This window comes from Podarcis cretensis, assembly GCF_951804945.1.
Source record: "Podarcis cretensis genome assembly, chromosome: 15".
Lineage (NCBI taxonomy): Eukaryota > Metazoa > Chordata > Lepidosauria > Squamata > Lacertidae > Podarcis > Podarcis cretensis.
Window position 1 is genome coordinate 22295379 of NC_137185.1, and position 27248 is coordinate 22322626.

The window sequence follows — 27248 nt, forward strand, 5'->3', positions numbered from 1 at the left end:
AGGGGTTGAAGAATGTGTCTGTGTCTTGCACTTCCATCTTTTCCACAAAAATGTATCAAGCCCCCCTTAGTTTTAAGAACATAAAAGAACAGCCCTCTTAGATCAGGACAAAGATTAATTTAGTCCAGCATCCTGTTCTCACAGGACTCAACCAGACCCCATATGGGATAGCCTGAAAGAAGTGTCTGAATGCAAAAACACTCTCCCCACTTGTGATTCCCAGGCAAATGTCATTCCGAGGCACACTGCCTCCGACGTTTCTCTAAATTGGAAAGTTTCCAATTTAGAGAAGTTTAGGGAAGTTTTTAACATTTAATGCTGTACTGTTTTTAACATTTGATTGGGAGCCGCCCAGAGTGGCTGGGGAAACTCAGCCAGATGGGCGGGGTATAAATAATGTATTATTATTATTATTATTATTATTATTATTATTATTATTATTCCAGTGCTTCTGTTTTTCCTTGCAGGGAAGGTTCTGTTCCACCTTTTGTCAACACACTCACCCCCTTTTCTGCAATCTTCCTGCCACCTGCTCCAAAACAGAAATTTGGTGGGAGAACACAACACTTTTGCAGAAGAAACAGCATGATTCAACACTTTCAAGCTTTGTGATTGTGAGAAACTCAGACGGAATACTTTTTATTATTATTGAAATCAATAATTTTCTAGTGGCAAAAACATGGAAGATGAGCAGTAACACAAAACGTAAGCAGCAATTCTCCCTCTTCTTGTTTTTTTTTTTTTTAAGCATCCTAATGAAATCTTCTGGAGGAGGCAAAAGGTTTTCCCTTGGTATTGTAGAGTGCTTCTATTATTGGAAGTGTGTTGCCTTATTAGCACCAATTCCTCTAATGCAAAATCTTTCTCCACTCTGAAAATACTGGAAGTGCCAGTGGTATGGGTGTTATTTTTTTAGAAACCCAACATCTGAGAAGGAAAAGAAAAATCTTTAACATCCAAAAATATACTTTTGTACTGTACAATAGTCTTCCTCCCTCTTTGTCCATTTTCTGGAATAGAATTGGCTTTTTAAAATACACACTCTTCTGCTCCCTTTCCCAGAAGTAAATCCTATGATTTTCAGAAGTGCCTACTCCCAAGTTAAGTGTGCATAGGACTGCAACCTAAATAGCCAAGACAGCAAAAATGTGCACTGATCCAATCATTCCACAGGGAATGGGTCTCGTTTGATGTTATCAATAACATTCCGACAAGACCAGGGAACAAAATGTTCCATTCGCGGCAGCATCTTGATGCATTTTGGACCACTGTATGCTGTTCAGACATACTTTTGTACAGTACATAATGAAGAGTTAACGACTCGCAAGCTATCAGTGCAAAGAACAACAACTGTCCCACCCTGGCAAGCTATCCCGCCCCCAGAATGAAATATACACCAGTAACCAACATTTTGGTCATGATTGTCATTCAGTTCATTAAAACTCTTCCTCAGAAAGCAGATCTGAAGAAGCCATAAACCAATTCATCCTCAGAATGTCTGTACATAGCCAAAAATAGTTTAAATTACATATGCATATAGATATATATATGTATTCCCAAAAATACCAGCAGCTAATAACAACTGCAAACAACACAGTTTGCTTTCCTGCTGTCGTGTAACTTTTATCTCCCCGACTTTTCATTATACATCCCTGGTAAAAAATAATGCGTTTGAGAATGTCCTGTGGCATTTTACATGTTAAATGTACACGTTGCGAGTTAAGGAAATATACATATTGCACTCAAACAGCATTCTGCCAACTCTAGTTTCAGTTTAGTGCCTTCTGTTCACTCTTTGAAAAAGCTCCCTATGGGAGCGGATTCTGTCCTGTATGTAAGATCAAATGCGACTTGAATTAATCCCAGCTGAAGCTGGCTGTGTGGCAAAGCTGTTGGCAGATCACCCAATCAGTATACACGGAGGGTGTTTTTTTTTTTTTTAATAAAAAAGCAAGTATTCATGGGTAGCAAGCTGAGGGAATGAAAGAAAGCAAACAGCTTGGTTAAAAAAGATCAGCAAATGTAGGGGGGACCTGTGGCCTTTCGGATGGGAGGTATGACTGACTATAACTTTCATTATTCCTGAGCACTGGCTGTGTTGGGCAGAGCTAATGAGAACTATGGTCCCAGTTGACACCAGGTTGGGAAAGTCTGCTTTAGATTATCGTAGGAATGGAGATCTTGGGGCTCAGGGAGCCACCTGCACCACAGGTGGTTTTCAATGACATTAGTGGTTCCTCAAAGAAATAATTTGGTCAACAAATCTCAATGACACATCCGTCACCTCAGGGTAACACTCCAGGTAGCATTTGACAAACAGAGCTTTGTTACTCAGTTTTTTTTCCTATGCACTTGGGTTTGTCTTCCAGGAGAACTTATGGTAATATTACCTCATGTAAGCAGCAGGCCTATTTCACAGAGTTTCTGGTTCCCATAATGTTTTGGGTGCTCCTCAGAGATCACTGCATGTGGTAATCACATTACGAGGTGGTAGCTACATGCTTGTCAAGGCTCCAGGTTTGAGGGGATCCTTTAAGGCGCACTCTGGTAGGCCCCCTGCTGTGGTTACCTGGCAATGGCAGCAAACGAGGGCAGTGGTTGTAATGGTCCAATAGCTTTCCGGCAACCTACTGGGTATCTGGAAGCCACCATTTTAATTTCCCATAATGCCTTGGAATGCTTCTACAATGGGAGAATTGTGGGACATAAAAGTGGTGGCCTAGAACTGGGCAAAAAAAGGTCTAATGGTTTCCCATGGCAGGTGTCAGTAGTGGGCTTCCCAGGGTTGCCAAGTGGTGCCACTGGGCTTGAGGACATGTACACAACAGCTCCCTCTTCCACACTTGTCAGGGTACATCTGACGAAACCAATGACTAACTCAGATTAATGTGATTTGCTGACTTGACTAAAGCACCCCAGTGGTCCTTTTGAAGACAGAGCTCACTTACGAAGAGTGTTTTCTTACACAGCAAGTTTGGGAGTGCAAACTTCACAAACATATAGGCTACAGTAATGTGAGAGTGTGCCCTGAGTAATAACGATAACAACAAACTATCGGCTAATACTGGTCATTACATTAAAAACTGGTTGTCTGCTAGGGTGGCCCTTTGTTCCTGCTTTATGGAGTGTAGTCTTCTGTTTGAAGGGCTGTCCGGTCCAAATCCAGTTTAATGATAAAGAATGCTAAGAAGGGAGAGCAGCTGAGGGGCCTTGAAGTTGCCCATCTACTGATAGCACCAGGACCGCAGATGGAGCAAGCACCCAGATCCCCTGGTCACAGTCTTCCCCACCATGGTGAGATGTACTTAATTTCTATTTCTCAGTGTGCATCTATACACATAAATAAACAGATGCAAAGATTATGCAAATCAGTGCCCACTTTTGTCCTCTCTCCTTTCTTGGGGGGGGGGGGGTCATGCATTTCTACTTTTCTTCGGCTCTACGAGTCCGAAAGGTGGCTTCTCTGGAATGGCGTGGCATTTGGATTTGGGCCTGTTACAGAAAGGAATCGTCATATTGCAAGTAAAAAATGCAAATGGGTGAGAGGCATGCCCTTAACAGCCCTTGTCCAAGGGACTGGTCATCGTGCAAAGGATAAGGAAACATGGAAATAATCTGTAAACATGGGAAGTTGTCAGACCCATTAGGGGGAATGCCAACAGAGTTCGCACCACCACCCTTGGCCGGCACTGCTGAGCATGCATGTTTGTCACAAGAGACACTTTGCCTGTGCGAGAATGCCAACAAGGTTCAAACACCAGAGATGGAACTTCCATATGACCTCTAAACAGGATGCTCAAAACAGAAGGCCGCCTTGTTGAGAGTCACCAAGAACTGGGAGACCAAAGCGATGTGAGAATGAGCCCTTCCTCATAACAGTTCTGTCCCCACCAAGATCCCTTGGGCTCATTTCAAAGATATCTGAAATATTTACAATGCTCCAATGGTGGCAGTAAACTAGCTATGCTATGGTGTGTTTTTTAAAAAAACAGATCCTCCAATTGCACAAATTCCCCGTCAGACACCCCACGTTAAAAATGCGAGCACAACGGATACTTGGTTCTTTGCGGTCACCCTGTATCAGTGGTGGTTTCTCCACACAGGTTTCTGAATCTATTCTGATATTTTCAGGTCTGCTGAACTCTCAACAGATCTACTGAAATGTATACTGATCTACAGATTGGCAGAAAAAACACACACCTTCAAACAAGACATGTCTACTGACGTTTGGGCTTTTAACATGAATTCCACAATGGAGAATCCATAAACCCTGCAGAAGTTGCTCCTTCAAGCCAGGCAACTCAGTGGATTAAAAGCAGAGTCAAATTGGCAGCTGTGTTCAGGGGGCTCTGCAAATGGCAGGATGGTCCACTCAGCCCCCTCTGCCAGAATATTTTGTATTGTCTGCAGAATCAAGTTGCTAGCCAATGAAGCTTTTTCCGAGGGTTCCTGGGTGGTCCGTTTCATACTCAGTCCAGTCCTTTGACTGGTCTGGCCAATCTGAAAGACCTGATTAGGAGATGGAGGGGTTTAGTGAGCCGAGCCAAAAGCAATCAATAAGTTAGTAGTTCTCTGGACTGGCAAAGTAAGTGGATCTCCTCAGCTTCTCACACCCATCTGAAGTTCTCTCTCTGTCTCTTGTGTTGGCGGTGGGGTGGGGGAAGGGAAGCAAAAAGCAAAACTATTTTTGCCGATTCAATATTGGGCATTAAGTGTGTGGACAGCAGGCTCTCCAAGACTTTGAGGGACAAGGTCAAATTCTTTGCAAGGTCGCCAAATTACAAGAGCGCTTCTCCGATCCTTGCCTGCCAGATCTCATAATGCCAATGTTGAGGGGCTTGTACGTGCAAGTGCTGTGATCAAAAGGAAAAGCAGGGCCTGACCATCTGTGGAAACAGAAAACTTATACCTACATTCATTATAATAAGCCACCGTTGGCTGAGTGGGACACCAGACTAGCTATTTTGCATTAGGTGCAGAAGGAGGAACATAGGGTGTGAGACAGGCCTAAGGTGCAAAACCAGGAAGACCTTAAGGGCATTTACAACAAAGTTTTACCTGCCTGAAGATGAAGTAGAGGAGCTTCTGGCCCAAATGAAGAAGATGTTGTAATGTGGTTTGGGCAGTTTAAGAACAGAAACTGAGCACATTCTACCCTTAAGTAATTTGTGCGCACACACTTTCCTTGACAGCGCCTGTCATTCAAATGCTTAAGAAACACCTAATGTGTCCCGCTTTCACCCCATTTTCCAAGTACACATCATCAGCTTTCCAACTACACATTTTTCATTCAACTGCACGTTTTTTTTAAAACACACACAAAAAAACCAAACCCCTGAGGCACATAATTCTACACTAGTTCTGATTGGGGGAGCCATTCCACTTCCTTCTGTCACATGTTTTTGGGGGGAATCTTGTGGAATGTAGATGTGGCACATAGAATAACTTAGCAAAATACGGTGTGGGGTGTACTTTACCCGAAATGGCTCGGAATGAAATGGCAAAGGTCAATCCTGTGAAAAATTAAAAATCTAACAAACAACAAAACAGAGAAGTCCACAATTTAGAACACAGTCCTAATTGTCACTAATGTTATACAGAAGGCAGTGAAAACTGGTTCTCCTCCCTGGAGCTTAATTCATTTTTTTCTAAAAAAAAATTATATATTAAAGCTCAGTAGCTTACGTCACAAAGACATTTCTGCTGGACAGAAGCCTGAAGAGAGAACGAGAGAGTGTTTGAGTACACATATATTGTTCCACAATCCAAGCATACGTCTATATTGAGCTATTTTTCTAGACGCACGAATGCCACTCTGTGGAAGATATGCTAGAGTGTTATTTTTTAAAATCCATCTAAAAGGTTATGAATAATTTTCTCCATCATCAGTAATTAGAAGGAGGAGAGGGGGAAGAGTTCTAATACATGAAACATTCTCCAGTCTTTTGAAAGGCCAGCTCTTTGGTCGCCCTTTCTTATTCTTGTAGCAAAGTTTCTCTCCAGTTAAAGCCGCCGGTTGGTCCATGAGTGAGAGGGAGGATGGGTGGGTCAGTGAGTTGCCAGAGACCCGTCTCTCCAAGTTCTTCACAGCAACAGAAACCCAAGTATGGAATCTGCGGTTCATAAAAGAGATGGATTAAAAACCAGAAGGAGTGGGAGAGAGGAGAGGGGAACTACAGTAGAATAATTATTATAGTGCAGCCTTTCTCAACCTGTGGGTCCCCAGATGTTGTTGAACTACAACTCCCATCACCCCTAGCTAGCAAGGCAAGAGCTCAGGGATGATGGGAGTTGTAGTCAAACAACATCTGGGGACCCACAGGTTGAGAACCACTGTATGCAGCACGGAATTAGCACTCAATTCCGTATTATTTGCAAACAGATTCTTTTTCTGGAAGCAAATAACTCAGAAATGAGCATTAAACTTGCAGAAGTGTCTTTTATGCCATGCAGAAGCTCAAATATACATATACAGCTAGGGGAAAAGTTACAAAAATGGAACAGAGCCATTAATTTTCTGGCTTTCTGGAGCTCAGACAATAGGATACGATGATCTTTGTACAGTCGTACCTTGGATCTCAAACGCCTTGGCTCCCAAACAAATCGGCTCCCGAATGATCAAAACCTAGAAGTGAGTGTTCCAGTTTTCAAACGTTCTTTTGGAAGCCGGATGTCCGACAGGGTTTCCGGAGCTTCTGATTGGCTGCAGGAGCTTCCTGCAGCCAATCGGAAGCTGCACTTTGGTTTCGGAATGCTTTGGAAGTCGAACAAACTTCCGGAACGGATTCCGTTCGAATTCCAGAGTACAACTGAACTTGGAAGATTTTTCACTTGGGGGCAACAAAGGGCCCCCCCGTGCTATACATCTAAAGATCTTCCCATTAGTGGTGGGTTCCCATTACCTTTCTGACCATCTGTACAAAGTCCTTGGAATTCTGAGGAGACAGTCCTTGCAGTTGGCAAGTACAAGCTTCCAGGGAGGATGCATGGGCCACTATCAAAATGTTATTCCCTGCAGGGAGAGAACATAAAGAAATTGACACATCACAGCCACCTGTTTGTGATGAAGTTTATAATGCAAAACCAACCTCAGGAGCCTGTGATTTCGAATGGGGAAGTGGTGGGAAGGGTAGAGTGCTTAACCCTCCCCCCTTCCGACTATTTTCACTCCTTGAAATCACCTTCTAAATGGGGTTCCGAATTGGATAAGGAGCTCCCGTGAGCCAAGGGGGCTTCCTGCTTTCAGAGGTTGACCCTCTCACTCGTGGAGAGTTGTAAGTAACGAGGGGGGGGGGTCATGTATTTGAGGGCGCAGGGCTTCCTCCCCACACCTCCTCACATGACCTCCACTCAGTTATGTGCTTCTGCAGTGATGTGCCGCCAACTTGGGTGGCCATCGTGTCTAGTAGGCAAATTCATGGAGGAGAAAGCTCTCAATGGCTACTAGACACAATGGCTATGCTCTGCTTCCACGTTCAGAGTTCTAGTTACAGGTAGGTAGCCATGTTGGTCTGCCGTAGTCGAAACAAAATAAAAAAAAATCCTTCCAGTAGCACCTTAGGTAAAGGTAAAGGGACCCCTGACCATTAGGTCCAGTCGTGGCCGACTCTGGGGTTGCGGCGCTCATCTCGCTTTATTGGCCGAGGGAGCCGGCGTACGGCTTCCGGGTCATGTGGCCAGCATGACTAAGCCGCTTCTGGCGAACCAGAGCAGTGCACAGAAACACTGTTTACTTTCCCGCCTGAGAAAGGTGATCTGTTCTGCTGTAAGCTGATTGGCAAGTCCTAGGCTCTGTGGTTTAACCCACAGTGGCATCCGTGTCCCATTTCGTGCATGCACACGAAAGCTCATACCAATAACAAACTTAGTTGGTCTCTAAGGTGCTACTGGAAGGGGGTTTTTTATTTTGTTTCGTCCACATTCAGAGGTAGGAATGCTTCCGAATACCAGTTGCTGGATGACATAGGAGGGTAGGGTGCTCTTGTGCTTGGGTCCTGAGTGTATCTGGCAAGCATCTGGTTGGCCATAGTGAGAACTGGACGCTGGACGAGATGAGTCACTGGCCTGATCCAGCACGACTCTTCTGCTCTTAAATGTGTGAAGGGCAAAAAGGCCTTAGCAGGGCTAGCAAAAAGGCCAATTTACACATGCACATTCATCATTAGGTAGCTGCAAAAATGCTCTTGGGATTACTTTTAATACAGACAATTGGGGCCCTCAACAAAATGCTGCTGCGATTCCATTCCATTCCATTCCCTGCCCCTTTTCAATTTCCCCAGTACGCCAGTCAAGGAGCATTCCATGCTCACTGAGCATGCTCAGCCATTACTGGGCTGGCTTTTTTGGGGTCCCTTTGAATTTTTCTTAGGATATATATATATATATATATATATATATATATATATATATATATGTACTACTACAAATCTTTGCAGTTCACCAAAAAGCAGCTTATACCTCCCCTGTTGTGCATGAATGCTGCAGTTTGGTTACATGAGCAATGATGCTCTGACCATTGGAATTAGAGAGAATGTATCTTTCACTCCACCTTGGGGACACTCCCTGCTGCTTTCTGTGGTTTAGCTGTATGATCCTTTCAACTTCCCTTAGATGTACAGTGGTGCCCCGCAAGACGAACGCCTCGCAAGACGAAAAACCCGCTAGACAAAAGGGTTTTCCGTTTTTCGAGGCGCTTCGCAAGACGAATTTCTCTATGGGCTTGCTTCGCAAGACGAAAACGTCTTGCGAGTCTTGCGATTTTTCCCGCTTTCCCCCCTTTTTCTAAGCCGCTAAGCCGCTAATAGCCGCTAAGCCGCTAATAGCCGCTAAGCCGCTAATAGTGCTAATCCGCTAATCCGCTAATAGGGTTGCTTCGCAAGACGAAAAAACCGCAAGATGAAGAGACTCGCGGAACGGATTCTTTTCGTCTTGCGAGGCACCACTGTATACGTGACGCCACAAAGCGACTTCTTGAGGATGCAATTCTGTACACCCCTGGCTTGGGAGTTAGCCCAACTGAACTGAGCAAATCCTGGACTGCAAGGTGGGGTTTTACTTGCCTTTGGCTTTGCATTCACTTAGGATCTCTTTTGTTACTTGGTAGCTTCTGCTGATGTATGTATCGTATGACTCTGAAATGCCTAATTTGCTCACCGGTATATGAGGTCTGTGGACAGAAAAATATAAGTGTAGAAGAAAAGCAGGAGTGGGAGAGGAGAAGCAGAAGAGGAGGAGGAGGCCTGTCCACCTGTAATAATGCCTTGTGGGGCTGGGGGAGGCCAGGATCCAACCTTCCACCTCCGCATGAATTCAACAAACCCAACGACAATCCCAGGGATCCTCCCACTCAGCCTCCACTTCTTCCAATGCAAGATGGTTGGGATGAGAAGAAAAAGCTAGAAGGAAGCCGAACTCTTTGCCAGAATAAAAATGGCTAGGCTTCTACCATGTGTTCATGGAGCGCAAACACACACCCAAACATACAAACACACACACACAAACGGTCTCCCTCAGAAGGTGGTGGACTCTCCTTCCTTGGAGGTTTTTAAGCAGAGATTGGATGGCCATCTGTCATGGGTGCTTTGGCTGAGATTCTTGCATTGCAGGGGGTTGGACTAGATGACCAGCGGTCCCCTTCCACATGTATCTGTGGTCTAAAACATTTTACATAAACATATCTAGCATTCTATAGTTCAACATGGCTACTAGGTACAGTGGCTATGCTCTTCCATCACAGATGGATACCAGTTATCAATGCCAGTTATCAATTAATACCAGTTATCATCTGAAGGCAGCCCTGTTTAGGGAAGTTTTTAATGTTTGATCGCATTCTTCTTCTTCTTCTTCTTCTTCTTCTTCTTCTTCTTCTTCTTCTCCTTCTCCTTCTCCTCCTCCTCCTCCTCCTCCTCCTCCTCCTTTCCTCCAAATGGCCACAAACTACAGCTCATAACTCATTTGGCTCCTAATACGAGGAGCTTGCTCTCTGCCTTTTACTTTAGGCATCATGCCTCCCCCCTCCTCTTGCAAAACATCTGTCTGGCTCCCTAACCCATATTCATTCTCCAGATGCAGAGATGCTTACAGAGCATCACCTTCCATGCTTCAGTTCAGCTCCCTGGCAGTCGCCTCTTTCCTGCTGTAAATCCCATTGGCCTGAGTAGGCTGCTGATTAAATGCACCACGGATGAACTGGTTGGGCTTTTCAGCATGCAGAACCATTACCCTCAACCTGTTGCCCTCCTCCAGAAGTTTTGAACTACACAGGAAACTGCCCTGCACTCCGACAGATTATTGGCCGACCATGTCAGCACTATGTCTACCCTGACTGGTAGTGGCTTGTCAGGATTTCAGATGGGAGCTTGTCCATCCCTACTTGGGAGATGGCCAGGATTGAACTGTGGATCTTCTTCATTCAAAGCATAATAATTAATAAATAAATAAATAAATAATAATAATAATAATAATAATAATAATAATAATAATATATTATTTATACCCTGCCCATCTGGCTGAGTTTCCCCAGCCACTCTGGGCGGCTCCCAATCAAGTGTTAAAAACAGTACAGCGTTAGATATTAAAAACTTCCCTGAACAGGGCTGCCTTCAGATATCCTTTAAAGATAGGATAGCTGCTTATTTCCTTCACATCTGAAGGGAGGGTGTTCCACAGGGTGGGCGCCACTACCGAGAAGGCCCTCTGTCTGGTTCCCTGTAACCTCACTTCTCGCAGTGAGGGAACCTCCAGAAGGCCCTTGGCGCTGGATCTCAGTGTCCGAGCTGAACGGTGGGGGTGGAGACGCTCCTTCAGGTATACAGGACTGAGGCCGTTTAGGGCTTTAAAGGTCAGCACCAACACTTTGAATTGTGCTCGGAAACGTACTGGGAGCCAATGCAGATCTCTCAGAACCAGTGTTATGTGGTTCCGGTGGCCACTCCCAGTCACCAGTCTAGCTGCCGCACTCTGGATTGGTTGCAGTTTCTGGGTCACCTTCAAAGGTAGCCCCATGTAGAGCGCGTTGCAGTAGTCCAAGCGGGAGATAACTAGAGCATGCACCACTCTGGCGAGACAATCTGCAGGCAGGTAGGGTCCAAGCCTGCGTACCAGATGGAGCTGGTAGACAGCCGCCCTGGACACAGAATTAACCTGCGCCTCCATGGACAGCTGTGAGTACAAAATGACTCCCAGGCTGCGCACCTGGTCCTTCAAGGGGAAAGTTACCCCATTCAGGACCAGGGAGTCCCCCACACCCTGTCCCCCAAAAACAGTACTTCTGTCTTGTCAGGATTCAACCTCAATTTGTTAGCCGCCATCCATCCTCCAACCGCCTCCAGGCACTCACATGCATTCTACTACCACTGAGCCACGGTCCTTTCCCATCAAAAAGGGGAGAAATTCTCCAGATCACCTCTCACCAACCCCCACCAGAATGGGCCATGGTCTGGGATGATGGGAGTTGTAGTCCAAAACATTTGGAAGGCATTAGTCTGGGTAAGGGTGGGGTAGAGGAACACAAGCTCCCGGTGTTCCAGCTTCACAAGGTCCCAAACAAACAAAAAATGCACCACATTGGCTTCTCTTACCTATAAGTTGTATCCACACTCAAACTGGCTGCCGCTAAGTCCACTGGAGGTATCCAGGCAGGCAGGGAGCTCCCAGCGACCCATTTCGTCCACTCGAATAAGCCCGGCTCTACACGAATCTTCAGATTATTTTCCTGCTGCAAGCCTGGGAGTTGAACAGTAAAAAATAGGGCGCTCTGAATAAGAAACACATTACAAGTCTGGGACAGGGACATAAATAGGACACTCCAAGGCATTTTCTCATTCCTGATTTTGCAAATATTTTGGGAGCCCTTAACTAAAAATCCACTATTTTTCATCCCCTTTGGGGAATGGAGCATCAGAAGCTGCAGGTATGCAAAGTAGCTGTAGGTTTTGTTCAGCTATAGGGGTTTTTTTTTGGGGGGGGGGAATTTTCACTCCAGGGCATCTGTGCCTCCCCTTGCATATAAATTCCCCCCCCCCCGCCTAGTTATGGCTATCAAAATGAGACATCACACCTGCTTGCAGAAAGGATCACCGGAGTTTCGAAGGAAGGAAGGAAGGAAGGAAGGAAGGAAGGAAGGAAGGAAGACAATATGAACAAAGCATGAAGGCAGCTCTGTATCAGGAAGTTTTTAATGTTTGATGTTTTAGTATGCTCTTATATATATGCCCAGAGTGGCTGGGGACACCCAACCGGATGAGTGGGGGTATAAATAATAAAATAAAATAAAATTATGATTATTATTTAATCCAGCTACCTTGCTGCCATCTTCTTACCTTTCAAAATATAGTGTGCAGTCTGTACGCAGCGCAGTGACGGGGAACAGTAGATGTGGTGGATGACTGTGTTACTTTCAAGGAGGGCCTCACCTGTTTGAAGACACATGCTCAAAATAAGAGTGCATTCAGACCTGGGGAATATTGCATCAGTTTTCCTGAAGGCTACAGATGCTTTCTAATTATCCCACCTTCTTTCTCCCAAACTCAAGGTGGTGTACATAGTTCTCTTCCTTCCCATTTTACCCGCACAACAACCCTGTGGAGTAGGTTAGCTTGAGAGGTCATGCGGTGAGCTTCATGGCAAGAGTGGGGATCTGAACCTTGTTCTCCCAGCTCCTACTCCAGCTCTCTAACCACTACCCCATACTGTCCCAGCTCCTGCTTGCTGGTTTCCTATGGCCATCTGGCTGGCCACTGTGAGAAAAGGAGGCTGTGGCTCGTCTTTTGTTCATATATTCTTAAAGGTAAAGGTAAAGGGACCCCTGACCATTAGGTCCAGTCGTGACCGACTCTGGGGTTGTGGTGCTCATCTCACTTTATTGGCCGAAGGAGCTGGCGTTTGTCCACAGACAGTTTGTCATGTGGCCAGCATGACTAAGCAGCTTATGGCAAACCAGAACAGCGCACAGAAACACCATTTACCTTCCCGCTGGGTTGGCAGGAGCAAGAACCGAGCAACAGGAGCTCACCCCGTTGCGGGGATTCGACCTTCTGATCGGCAAGCCCTAGGCTCTGTGGTTTAACCCACAGCACTACCCGCGTCCCATCTTCATATATTCTTAGCCAGCTATTATTATTATTGCTCTGGGTTGGTTTGCTTCCGATCAATAGTCGTTTCCTGTTTAAAGCAGGGCTTTTGGCACTGGGGCCACAGCAGTTCCTTCGATATCTGGCAGATAACCATTCCAGTCTTAAAACAAACACAGCACAGTTTGGTGTCGAAGCTAGACTCATTTTCCACCTGCAGGGGGCAGCCGCATTGCATTTGCCAACTCTTATGATCCTGGTAGAAAAAACTGACAGATTTCACTGTGACTTCCCATCTGCTTTGAGCAAAGAATCTTGCACTCTGTATGAATACAGGGCAGACATTACTTGAGCATCCCAGGTGATCCGTTCTGCTGTAAGCTGGGAACACTTCTGGCTGCAATTGTCCTCTTCCTGCAGCCCACCGAAACTAACAAAACAATGGGGTAGGCTTCAGGGAGACTACCCGTTCATTATTTTAAGGACTGCTTGTGTTCAGAGAATGCTTAATAAAATAGGAAAATAGTTTGTCCATATATTGCTGTTGCTGCAACCAGTTATTTCTCTTATAAGAAAGAAAGATTGTAGCTCAGTGGTAGAACACATCCTTTGCACGCAGAAGGTCCAAAGTTGAATTCCCAGCACCGCCAGTTAAAAAATATTAGGTAGTGGGTTAGAATCATGGAACTGGAAGGGACACCCCAGGTCATCTAGTCCAACCCCCCGTAATGCATGAATCACAGCTAAAGCATCCATGACAGATGGCCATCCAAGCCCTGCTTAAAAACCTCAAAGGAAGGAGAACCAACCACCTTCCAAGGGAGCCAGGTCTGTGTCAGGACTATGCCAGAGATGACAATGATGAACTAAATGGACAAACTTCAATAATGAACTAAATGGACAAACTTGTCTGGTCTGGTATAAGGCAACTTTGTACTTTTGGTCAATTAAATCAATTGATTCATCCTCTCTCAATCTAAGGCAGGGCACTCCAACACATGCTTGAGGCCTTCTTTGGAGGCCCTTGGAAACATTTGATGCCCCCTGCAGCCCTTGCCCTGCCCTCCCAAAGCTAGGTAAGCAAGGTGCTGGGCTTTGGGAAGGAGGGGTGAGGGTTCTGACATGGTTCTAGAGTCCTCCTACCTCCTTCCCAAAGCCTAGTTTGCACTTTCCCAGCCTTCACCCGACCACATCCAAGATTCGCGCTATCCAGCAGGCCCCCACCCCAAAGAACAAGACGGAGTTGCAGGCGTTCCTGGGGCTGCTGAACTTTTATAACATGTTCCTGCCCCACAAAGCCACAGTGGCTGAGCCTCTTCACCGACTCCTTAGCACAAAGACGCCTTGGGCCTGGGGTCATCGGGAGACGGCAGCCTTCAACGCGGTCAAGGCTCTCCTTTCATCAGACAGTGTGCTGGTACAGTACAGTGAATCCAGGCCGCTGGTCCTTGCCTGCGACGCCTCACCTTTTGGCATTGGTGCTGTCCTTAGTCACCGTTTTCCAGACGGAAGAGAAGCACCGCTCACCTACTTTTCCAGGACGCTATCTCCGACGGAACGGAATTACAGCCAGCTTGACAAGGAGGCACTGGCACTTGTGGCTGGAGTGAAGAGGTTCCATGAATACCTCTATGGCAGGACTTTTGACCTCATCACTGACCACAAGCCACTCCTGGGCCTCCTCGCCGGTGATCGTCCAACTCCACCGGTCCTCTTGCCACGCATGCTGCGATGGACTGTTTTCCTGGCTGCCTACCACTACCGGCTCATCCATAGCCCCGGGAAATCGATGGGCCATGCCGACGCCCTCAGCCATTGCCCTCTTCCAGCATTTGTGGAAGACCCGGCTCCAGCTTCATCGCTCCTTCTGATTGAGGATCTTCTGGCAGCGCCTGTATCGGCTGCCACTGTGGCCTCCGCGTCTGCCCAGGATCGCACCATCAGCCAGGTGCTCAACTGGGTGTGGAGGGGGTGGCCACAAGGGCCTTTTGCATCAGAGTTCCAGCCCTTCGCAACCAGACAACATGAACTCTCAGCTCATCGCGGCTGTCTGCTGTGGGGAGACCGCGTCGTGATTCCCCAGGGACTCCATCAGCGCGTCCTGGAGGCTCTGCACGTTGGCCACCCGGGAATTGTCAAAATGAAGGCGTTGGCTCGGTGTTACGTCTGGTGGCCTAATATGGACGATGCCATCACTGCCTGGGTGTCCGCCTGTCAAGCGTGCCAAGAGTCGAGGCCTGCACCACCGGCAGCTAAGGGACACACCTGGGAGACGCCAAAGACACCCTGGTCGAGGGTGCACATCGATCTGGCTGGCCCCTTTCACGGCCGGACCTTTATGGTAGTGGTGGACGTCTATTCCAAATGGCTGGAGGTCGCCCTGATGCCCTCCACCACTACCGAAGCCGTCATCCGGGTGCTGCGAGGCCTGTTTGCAACGCATGGGTGTCCTGATGTCCTTGTCTCTGACAACGGACCGCAGTTCATGTCAGGCATGTTTGAGCGGTATCTTTTGGGACTGGGCATCCGCCATGCCCTAACGGCACCCTTTCATCCATCCAGCAACGGGCAAGCGGATAGAATGGTGCGCTCAGCAAAAGAGGCACTGGCGCGCCTGGACCGGGGAGACTGGCATGAGCGGGTCGCCGAATACTTGTTCGTGCAACACATCACCCCTCATGAGGCCACAGGGCGGAGTCCTGCTGAACTGCTTATGGGCCGCCGCCTCAGGTCACCGCTCGACCGGCTGCACCCGGACTTTGCCGTGGCTGAACCCCCAGGCTGTGCCAACGCGCCACGGCCATTTGTCCCAGGAAACCAGGTCTTTGCCCGGAACTATGTGGGGGACATTCCTTGGGTGCCAGCCACAGTAGTGGGAGTCACTGGACCTCGCTCGTACCAGGTGGCACTCGAAGACGGACGCTTGTGGCGACGGCACATAGACCAGCTTAGGCGCAGGGTTGGGGGCTTGGACACTAACGTGGTGCCCCCAACTGCGCTTGCGGCTCAAGAAGAGACACGTACAGATGGCGAGGCCCCACCTACACCTCCCTCGCAAACTGCCAGCGTGGAGCCGAACCAAGCCGCTTCAGAGGGTCTGCCAGACTTACCACAGACTCAGACCACTCCACTTGCGGAGGCTCCACCCACAGCAGCGGATCCAGGGGAGTTGGTTCCAACGCCACCTAGGGTCGCACCACAGCCTCAGCAAGAACTGTGTGGCCCTCTGGACTTGGCTACCAGTCCCCGGCGGTCTGGCAGAGTTTCCAAGCGCCCAACTTATTTAAAGGACTATGTTGTTGGACATGTATCACTGTTGGTCTAAGTATGGGAAATGTAACCGATATGCTTTTGTGCCTAATTGAACCATTACGCGTAGTGCTGTATATAAGGAAACCATTACGATTGTAACTAACGCCTTATCTCGGTGGGGAGGGGTGTTATGTAGTGAAGTTTCACCCTGGGCCAGCAGGGGGATACTGTATATAGTTTTCACTCAGGTCTGTAGATAGTTTTCACTCAGGTCCACGTCAGTTATTTTAGGCGGGAAACGCTGGGCTGTTGTTGCTACAATGTTGACAGCCGGCTGCCTATAAAAGCAGGCCGGCTGAGCTGTTTGCAGTCAGTTCTATTCCAGCTTACAAAATAAAGAGCTACTTGGAGAAATCGCTGTGTCGTCTGCTATGTCAACCCACAACTTAACACACGCCTCCATCCGAAAGCCTGGTGCCTTGCTTAGCTGCCTTTGGGAACATGGGAAGGGGGTGCCAAATCTTGGTCTAGTGCCTCATCCTGCACGACAAGGCAGTGTGTGTCCCTCTTGGTATGAAAAGTAGGACCGTCCTGATCCAAGCCATAAGGATTCCTAACTGGTGCCAAATCTACTGCCTTGATTTTTCTCCCCACAACTTCTGATTGCCAACCCACAGATAAAGGAGAGGTCCTCTAGCAACATGAAGAATCCCTAGCAGGCCAGTTTAGAGGGGCATGGCTGGAGCCTGTCCCCTTCCTACCTTCTCAAGAGACTCTCTCCTGAACACACACCCTCCTATTGCAAATGCAGCACAACTTATATCAACATCATGCCACTTAAATCAAACATTTCTAGACAGGAACATTTCTTTCTGCATCTAATTATTACCCTGACCTTTGACACCTGAGATGCACATTTTCAAGGTATCACCCTCTTCCTGAAACTGTAATCAGTTTTAACTGTTTTATAAGACTGAATTTTAAATGGTCGTAACCTGATGGTGAAAGGCGGAACAATGAATTTAATAATAATGATACCAGAGCAACAATTCTATTGTGCTCACAATAAGGTCCTGAGGCTTCTACACACAGAGATGGGTAACTGGACTGCCCACAGTTTGCTGGGTGAGAAAGCAGGCAACTCTCAGGATTGTGAATGATAGTCACAGCCAACAATTCCACACGTGCTAAAATAATGCTTTGTCCCCTGCTGTATGACTAGGTGTCGAATGTCTTGCTTCCCCAAGATATTTTGCATGGAAGAAGCAAGGAGCCGGCCTTCTCACGCAGTGCTTGGAGAATCTCAGCACTGGGAAGCTTCCCCAGTGACTCGTTCGTTTCTCAAACAGGCACTCAAATCGATGTGTCACTACAGCAGCTCATGGATTTGCAGCCAAATGTGTTTTCGCTGCTGAGCTGACAGTTATGTGCAAATAGAGATCACAGCTTAAGTCGTCACCTCCAAAGTCACCCTGACAATGGCTGCTGCTCGTCTCACACAGGAACTGGCACAAATGGCAGCACAGAAGGGCAGCAGGGCCACCAGGCAAGCCTTGGAAACTGCTGCGCTCATGCAGAATGTAGGAAAATTGCAACAGCTCTCTGTCTAAACCAGCCTTTGCCAACCTGGTGCCCTCTAAATATGCTTGACTATGTGCTGGCTGGGGCTGAGGGGTTTGAAGCCCAAAACCTCTTTAGAGCACCAGGGTTGCAAAGTCTGGCTTAAACCAACCAACCAAAGAGACTTGCTAGCTGCTCCGGAACCGGAGTGGTGGGGGCGGGGCGATCTGCCCATGTGGGCGGGGCGATTCGCCCATGGGGCTGCGATGGTAATCCGCGCACAGGGGTGCCGCAGAGATCCACGCATGGGGGGGGGGGGTGCCACGGCGAGCTGCCCACAGAGTCCGCCTGGCGGACACAAGCCCCATGCTGCTGTTTTGGGCAGTGCGGGGCCGCGAGTCACCGTGTCACTCCCAGGAGAGACAGATGGCTTGGGTGGGCTGCAGGCCAGGCCCTGCGGTAAATGCCGCCCCCACGGTGTGCCATTTTGTCACCCCCTCAAGGATGACACCCAGGGCGGACTGCGCACCCCGCACACACCCTTTCTATGCCCCTGGGTCCATTCTCCCAATGGCTGCTGCTGCTGAATAAGATTAACCTTTGGCAGGAATAGCCGTGTTTTCCACCTCTTTCTCTTCTCTCCCCTTCACCACACTTGGAGTATTTGGTTCAGAGCCAATACAAAATTGGTTCCCTGCCAGTTAATGACTTACAACAATAGACAGGGTGCCCAAGTGCAAACGATGTCAGTGTAAAGGAAATAATTTCTCTGAACATAAGAGCATGTGGAGAGCCTCATCTAGTTCTTACAGCAGCCAACCAGATGCCTGTGGGAAACCTGCAAAAAGGACCAAAGCACAAGAGCCCTTTCCCCTCTTGTGGTTTCCAGCAACTGCTTTTTCAGAACCATTACTGCCTCTGGCAGCAGAGACAGAGCATAGCCGTTGTGGCTCGTAGCCACTGATAGCCCTTCTCCTCCATGACTTTGCCCAGTCCTCTTTTAAATCCATCCACATTATTGGCCATCACTGCCTCCTGTGGCAGTGAGTTCCACAGTTTAACTATACGTTGTGTAAAGAACTTCAGCTTGTATAGCAAGCTGCACCAGCTGAAATCCCAGCTTCCGCTGCTAGTGTGTCTAGATGCAAAAACAAATGGCAGGTCACCTGCACATTTAATAGAAGAGGGCATTTCGCCAAATGTAGTTTGTCATCTAAGCTGAAATTATCTTTTTTAAAAAGTATTTTATTGGTATTTCTTCACCTATTAAACCTAAAAGAAAGACTTTTTATCTATGTAATGATGGCAGCGAGAATGCTACTAACTCAAAAATGGAAAGAAGAAGAACTACCAACAAAGGAAAAATGGCAGACGAAATTGATGGAATATGCGGAAAGTGCGAAACTGACGGGGAAGATCAGAAACGAAGAGGATCAAGTATTTGCTAGAGACTGGAGTAAAATTGTAGTTGTTTTTTTTTTAAAAAAAAAACCACTTAAAAAAGTTAAAATCATTGGTAGTGTAATGACATTTGTAATGTGAAATTGATTATGATAATCAGAGATATAGAATAGTTGGACAAAGCATAAGATGCAGAAAACTTAACCTTTTAATATAACAATCAATGGGAGGGAGGGGAGGGTTCAGAGAACCTTGTAATCTAAAGTTTGAATTGGTTAGAGATAAAGTGTATAAAAATGTGAAAATCTAATTAAAAAAAATTTTAAAAAAATGAAATTCTCTTTTTTTACAAAGCTATTAAAAGTGCAGGATCCCGCCCCCCCTTTTGCACCCAGGCACACTAGCAGTCAAGCACAACTAACGGGGTGGTCCTCCAGATCTTGTTGGGTCTCCACTCCTAGTCGGCATGGCCGACAGCCAGGGCTAATGGGAGTCATAGTGCAGCACCACCTGCAAGGCGCCACACTGGCTACCCCAGGAGTAGAGGATCATGGGAAGAGGTGAGCAGGAGGGACGTGGTGAGGAATGGGGTTTTTCTTTCACTGAGAACGAAATCTGAGCCAGAAGAAGAATTGGGAAGTTGTAATTTGAGGTGAGCATGACCAGCCCCTGAGGCTCATATTTCTTAACCTAGAAAATCTAGACTCTGAGACATCTCTGATTTCCAGCTCATAACGGCTTCTTTGCAGTGGGCCTAATGCACTTTAATTCAAGGTGATGGCAAGTAGGAAAAGCCACCCCTCCATTGGTACCTCTCGTCCCCTAATGCCCAAGAGCCAGAGTAGTTTTGGAAGAGTTGCAAGACAGAGCAAGTAGGCCTGATTTTATTATTATTACTATCGTGGTCGATGTGCTATAACTGTTCATGTTGTGGCTGGATGTTTGACAGGCAAGGATCCGTTAAGAGAGCAAGAGAGACTAGGACCCAAAACTCTCAAGGCGAAACCAGAGCAGCGCACGGAAACGCCGTTTACCTTCCCGCCGGAGCAGTACCTATCTATCTACTTCCACTCTGACGTGCTTTCAAACTGCTAGGTTGGTAGGAGCTGGGACTGAGAAACGGGAGCTCACCCCCTTGCGGGGATTTGAACCACCAACCTTCTGATCGGCAAGCCCAAGAGGCTCACTGGTTTAGACCACAGCGCCACCTCTAATAGAAAAAGAAAAATACTGTTCCCCAAGTGGGGAGCTTACCCACAAGCCGTGCTTGAGTGCAGCCAAACACGGTGATGGGGGCATCCTTTTCATAATCCCTGAAACCACCACTCCGTTGAGGTAGGCTGTGAGGCATATTCAGGTTTGTCCGCATGTACCTTCCTGTCAGGAGACACAGAGAGCAAGGAGGCAAAAATTTAGGTGATTCCCCCAAGTGTATGTCCTTCAGGTAAAGGTAAAGGTAAAGGTAAAGGTAAAGGTAAAGGTAAAGGTAAAGGTAAAGGTAAAGGTAAAGGTACCCCTGCCCGTACGGCCCAGTCGTGTCCGACTCTAGGGTTGTGCGCCCATCTCACTTAAGAGGCCGGGGGCCAGCGCTGTCCGGAGACACTTCCGGGTCACGTGGCCAGTGTGACAAGCTGCTTTCGAACTGCTAGGTGGGCAGGAGCTGGGACCGAAAGACGGGAGCTCACCCCGCCGCGGGGATTCGAACCGCTGACCATGCGATCAGCAAGTCCTAGGCACTGAGGTTTTACCCACAGCGCCACCCGCGTCCTATGTCCTTCAGGTAGCAGTTCTCAAATTGTAATGTGAGTTCCCCCAGCCATCCAAGAGAGGCAACAAAACATTTGGAAGACTGTGTGATGTTCCAGAGAGGGAGAAGATCCTGCAGAAGGGAGTCCCAAGGTGTTTACTTGAGGGCAGCTAGATCCCCACCCCAATACAGTTCCTCCTGAGAGTGAGAGAATGTCAATAGGTCTTGTTGTTCCCAAGCAGAGCTGCTCTCTATGCATTCGAAGTGTGCAGAGGTCAAAGGCCCTATGCATTAGCCCCTTGGGGGGGGGGACTGAAAAGCAAACACCCTACTCTACAACTTTAAAAGAAAAAAATATGGGTGTGGGGAATGGAGGCAGTGTGCATCCCTTGAACTTGTAATGGAATCTACCAGACGGTAGATTCTGAAGACGAAGATTGGTCTGACTGGATCTGTGGAGTCCACTTTGAAATTTCAGTAGTGGAGGAGGAGTTTGGATTTGATATCCTGCTTTATCACTACTTTATCCTGCTTTATCACTACTTTCCCTTCCTCCCCCACAACAAACACTCTGTGAGGTGAGTGAGGCTGAGAGACTTCAGAGAAACGTGACTAGCCCAAGGTCACCCAGGAGCTGCATGTGGAGGAGCGGAGACACGAACCCAGTTCACCAGATTATGAATCCACCGCTCTTAACCACTACACCACACTGTGCAGATTCCTCCTCTATTCCCAGTGAACTAATGTCTGCTCTGATGGCATTGGATGTCTCCCAATAAAAAAGTAAAACACTATGACAGAAATAAACACACCTTTGGCATCAAAACACTGTGAGAGCCAGTATTTCCCAAACACAACATCCATCCTTTCGCCATGTCGGCAAACGAAAAGGCACCTCTTCTGTGGCCCAGGTGAGTTGGCGATCCTTAAGGGCTGAGGATGAGGTTAAAAAAGCAACACCTTAGTATGATAAATAACCAGCCTTCCTTTTCCCCCTTCTGGTGTTTCAGCCTGCCTTGGAGGCAGGTAAAGGTGCAGACGAACCTTACCTGCATGCTCTGGCAGAAGATTGTGAGGGGCCCAGTATCCCCTGGTCCTTGGTCTTCCTGCAACCTTCGATCCATCACTCCATCAGTGAACATCAGGAGGGAGGGGGACGAAGTGGCATTCAGAATGGAATATGACCTGCCAAAACAGGCACAGGTAGTTTGTGGATGCCGACGCACATTTCATCTATTTAATGATGTACAACCCACTTTCCCCCATAATAAAGTATGTACAAGGCATCTTAGAAAAGGACTGGGCAGGGCCTGAATGAGATGATCAGCCAGGATGTCTGGGTTGCAGTTTACTAATTCTTTTTTCTTTTCTTTTGGAAATCATTTTAATTAAATATTTTCTTGAATTACAAAAGAACGTCTCTTTGCAATGTCTCTTTCTCTCTCTCTTTTTGAGATCATAGAGTCTCTGAGTTATGTTCAACGTTACACAATTCTGTATCTAGTACAGGATTGAAGGGAAAGAGAGGTGAGAGGAGAGAGTGGCTGGTAAATTTACATATTATTTTTCCTTTTTTCAAAATTAGTTTATGTGTGAGGTTTTTGTGGCAGCGTCACTTGAGCAGGTTCTCTTTCTATTCATTCGCTGGTTTACATTGGCAGTGAGAGAAGACCCATTTAAATGAATGAACCTACATTAGATAGGTGCATGAATGTCAAAGGACTGAATCTGACTAGGGAGATATAAATAAATATAGTAATCATAATCATAGTCAATAATTGATGCCCGAACCGAAAATGAATTGTTCCTCCCTCATCCGTGAGTCAGCTTGAGCTTCCCTACCACCACGCTGTGACCTTCTAGTGGCAGACTCATCCACAATAAAAGCCCTTGCCACCCATGCAAGCAGGATCAGACCTCTTACCCATGGAACACCCATGTGCCGCACTCGTCTGCTTTGGTGATGTAATTCTCGGGCAGCAGCCCAGAGCACCCTGTTGCCAGCGAAGTGCCGTAAATCCAGCCTTCGCTGGTGGTGACTTGCTCCACGGGAGACATGAAGATGAAGTCCCCCGGGACCAGCTCCAGCTCGTCATCGTTCTGTGGGGTGTATGGGTAGATCACCTGGAGGGTCTGCAAGGGGTGGAGAAGGAGAAAGCCTTAAGCCAACGGTGAATGAGCAGAAGAACATCAGAAACTGCCTTGTTGCAAGTCATTGGTCTCTCCAGCTCAGATTGCCCACAATGCCTAGAAGTGGACCTCCAGATTTTCAGAAAGGGGACATCTGCAGCCCGACCTGGAGATGTTCGGGACTGAACTAGGAGACCTTGTTTATGAAGAGCACATGCTAAGCAATGGCTCCTCCCCAACCAACCAACCAAAAATAAATCTCTTTCCCCAGTAGCAACTGCCCTCCCTACCCTAGTGCTCCTACATCTTATGTGGATAGGCACTGGGTTGAGACAGAACAGACCTCGTGATCTGGATTAAACCCTTGGAGCTACAACTTGCCTGTGCCTACTTTATATTAAAGCAGACATGGATTCTCCTGCAAGAACAACTCCCACCCCAAGAGCCCACCCTCGCTGCATGTTTGGAATCAAACGCAGCAACCGCCTTTATTTCCCCTAAGGGGAACAAGGAGTCCCATGCATACCTCATGATTGGCAAATCTAATATCCCGGGAGAATATTGCAGCCACCCAGTCGCAGCCCAGCTTGACGTCTATGCTCTGAGCTAACTTCTCGAGTGTTGGCAAGTGGCTGGCTTGGAAGTGATAGGCCAGGGTGACGTGGAGCTGCTTCTTGTGGGGTTCCACGTGGACATCTGAAAATTGGAAATCTGTGGTCAGTTGGGAGCCACTGAGATGACTGGATATCAGCCAGGTTAGCCTAGCTCAGAGCTGGTGAGTCAGGTGCTTCTGGGATGTTTTTGTTGTCTTTTCAACACCTACTGAAGACGTTCCTTTTTATATATAAAAAAAATAAGCCTTGTAAGAGATGATTAAGGCCCCATCTGCACTATGCATTTAGCACAATATCACGTCCCCTCAAACAGTCATGGCTACCCCACAAGGAATCCTGGGAAGTGTTATCTGCTGGGAGTTTTCTGGAAACTTCCATTCCCCTCACAGACCTGAGAGGCCAGATTCCTACTTGGGCCATGAGGCTCAGGCGGTGACTTTTGGCTAGTGACTGCTTCTCAGTCTACCCCCACCTCACAGGGTTGTTGTGGGGATTCGATAGATAAATAAAAATCTCTCTACACAGGGGACTATGGGAATGGTAATTCTGTGTGCAATTCACCAGCATTTTAGCGCAAATCTCTCCTAATGTACACATTTGCACATCCCACTCCCCCCCCCCAGCATACACATTTTGCAAAGCAATTTTCCCTAATAGTGAATATGAAATACAAAAATGCATTCTAATATATATATGCATTTTAATGTATATTTTAGCCTGTGCATTTCTGGAAGCATGGCTTGACTGAAGAGTTGCGTTGCAAAATTTCAGGAATGTGCAAATTCCAAAGCATGGCTGAGTTTCGGTCTGTCTGTTGTTTCTGAAGGTGCAAATGAGAAAACTTTGCCTTTCAATGCAAACTGAAAGGCCCTTCTCCCCCATCTCTTGCCCATCAACGAAAGGGTTTTGTTTACAGGCATCTTGAGACACCGAGAGGATGCAGGAAGCACCAGCATTGCAAGCACAGAACAAACACGCATCTGTCAGAAAGGTTAAAGAACTGCCGAAATGTCAGCTTCCTTCTCAGGAGATAATGAATCAGAGGAAGTATAGATTCTGTTTTTCTTTTGAAGCAATGAGAGTGGGAGGGCTGAGGCAGAGCACAGTGGGGCACCTCTTTCTTAGCTCAAGAACGAAAGTTCAGATCTCCAGGAGCTCAAAAAAAGAAAAGGAAAAAAGGTCTGTTCTCTCGGGACTGTCTCCTGATACTTTGCATCGCAAAGTGTTGGAAAATAGGAGCCACACAAGGCACATCCAGAGACTGGAAGCCTCATTGTACAATCTGTTTATTTTTTGGATTGTGAATATTATTTATTTTTGTTTAGCTGAAGCAATTACAGAAATGCAAAAAAAGCCAAAAAAATACAGTGCATAAAACAAATATATATATATATAACACAGTTAAAATATCTTGTGCTCCTAAATAATCTCAGCACATGCAGAAATGTCACTGCATGTAAACCACCCAAGGCAATCTACAGTGCAAATGAACTACCAGAACTGGAGGAAGTGGGGGGGGGGGGTGTGGATCTAGCAGAGGGCTCCAGCAAGTGAGCCGAACTGCATATTGAAAACATGGTGAAGGTGGGAATAATGGCAAACTGGTCATATGCCAGAAAGATAAAAAGCCCTTTACTTGTGTTATGAAGGGCATATTATACAGCATGGAGTCTGGAGCCTCTGTAACTAAAAGACTGCCCCCCACTACAAGAAGCTGCCCTCCACCAGGTGTCCTTGCACTGCACCTTCAGAAAGTTAGGCAAGCACTTCCAAAGACAGGGCCTTTTTGTGGTGGCATCCTGGTGGCCAGACTTTATTCCAATAACTCACCTGGCACCACGGATCTCTCGGCACCAGCGTTGCTACAGTGTTCTGGGACAGCATGAGGACAGCAGCAAAGTCAGGATAGTGTAGCAGACATACCATTGAGAGCACTGGTATATTGCTGTCAGCAGGCCAGGTCTGCAGTTCCACCCCTCCCTACCAGCCACACTTGCAACAAACTGAGTTTAAAGACCTGGATATGTAAAACATTTCAGCCCGGTGCAGAAAGATCGTAAGTGTGAGCAAACAGCTTACAGAATAAAAATGTTCTATGAGTGGGTGCCAACACAGAAAAGGCCCCGCTCTCTGTTCACTACTCATCTGCTCTTAACAGATGGGTGGACCCAGGAGAGACGTCTCACCGACTGATCTTAGAAGCAGGTGGTGGGAAACTTTAGTCTTCGAGATGTTGCTGAACTACAACTCCCATCAGTCCCAGCAACTATGCTTAATGGCCAGGGGTGGTGGGAATTGTAGTTCAGCGACTTCTGGAGGGTTAAAAGTGCCCCACACCAGTCTTAAGAGCATGGAGAGGTTCATATGGGAGCAAGAAGTCCTTGAGATACCTTGGCCCCAAACTTTACAGGGGCTTTCCCAACTTTGTAAACTACCCTGGGAGGCTTTTTAAAATCATAAATGCAAAGAAGTCTAAAAGGTGGAACAGAAACATCTTGCATTAAAATAATAAAAGATAAAAGATAATAGTTAAAGAAGTTGCATCCTGCCCTGAGCACCCACCGGCTTTAGAAGTGGCTTCCATAGCAAAGTCTGCGGCAAATTTCTTGAGGACCTCGGCGCTGTCCTCCTTGACAAAGAGCCCAATGAAGTTGGACGAGGTGTAGAGCTCCAGGGGCAAAGGGACGGGGAACTTGCACCGCCACCGGGTCACAGTAGCATGGAGAGCTTCACAGAGTGCCTCGACTTTGCTGTCTTCGCACTGCCAAGAGACTGTGGTCAGTTTAGAGGCCATGATCCGATGCACCATGAGCATTGGAAACGTGTACCTTTTGAACCCCCAAATCAGTTGGATTGTCCCAAGATTCTGCAGCCCAAGGGTAGCCAACACAGTTTCCTCCAGATGTTGTTGGACTAGGGCTCCTGTTACCCTTGCCTTATTTCCCCACATGTCTTTCAGTTAGCAACCCACTCACTGCATCGCCACAGCATGCAAACCAAAATGCAGTGGTCTACCAGGTGAAGTTTCCATAGCTGTTACTTTCATACCGACACCCAGACGTGCATGAGCACAAAACCAAAAAAAAAAAAAGGTATAAAGTTCAGAGAACTTTATCTAGGTTGTGTTTTTCAATATTTCCTGTAGGTGGGAAATGATTAAGAGATGCACAGAGAAGCCAGTCTTACTCGCCCTGCCCATTTCTTATAGAGATGAAAAGTGTCCTTTCTTGGTGGAAAGTCAGGGAAACCTATTCAGATGGCAGCTCTGTGTGGACACTCCATGGACTAACCAATTGCTGTCGCAAGCAACTGGAGTCTTCAAAAGCTGAATGTTCCACTTTGGCCAAGATCTGCCAGCTACTTTGTAAACTGGACAGTAACATCGTCTCAGAAAGCCTGCCTTAAGCAGTTTGGTACAACTTATAGTAGCTATAAGAACATAAGGAGAGCTTGCTGGATCAGGCCAGGGGCCCA

General features: G+C 47.1%; 1 protein-coding gene across 2 annotated transcripts in view; it reads right to left on the reverse strand.

Annotated features, from left to right (window-relative positions):
* Positions 1-904: 904 nt before the first annotated feature.
* Positions 905-27248, reverse strand: part of UBASH3B (ubiquitin associated and SH3 domain containing B) — a 90049-nt gene continuing 63705 nt past the window's right edge. The window contains exons 4-15 of one of the 2 annotated variants that reach the window (XR_013833339.1): positions 26337-26535; positions 23687-23856; positions 22955-23163; positions 22080-22215; positions 21843-21963; positions 20538-20660; positions 12321-12413; positions 11580-11724; positions 9060-9166; positions 6903-7012; positions 3444-6113; positions 905-3318 (exon numbers count right to left, since the gene is read on the reverse strand). Coding sequence is in view for 1 of the 2 variants with exons in the window: in XM_079954713.1 (XP_079810839.1) it covers positions 5976-6113; positions 6903-7012; positions 9060-9166; positions 11580-11724; positions 12321-12413; positions 20538-20660; positions 21843-21963; positions 22080-22215; positions 22955-23163; positions 23687-23856; positions 26337-26535 (1551 nt within the window). In the remaining variant the exon portion in view is untranslated. Of the gene's footprint in view, positions 6114-6902; positions 7013-9059; positions 9167-11579; positions 11725-12320; positions 12414-20537; positions 20661-21842; positions 21964-22079; positions 22216-22954; positions 23164-23686; positions 23857-26336; positions 26536-27248 lie in introns of both variants that reach the window. The other variant, XM_079954713.1, reaches the window with a different exon arrangement.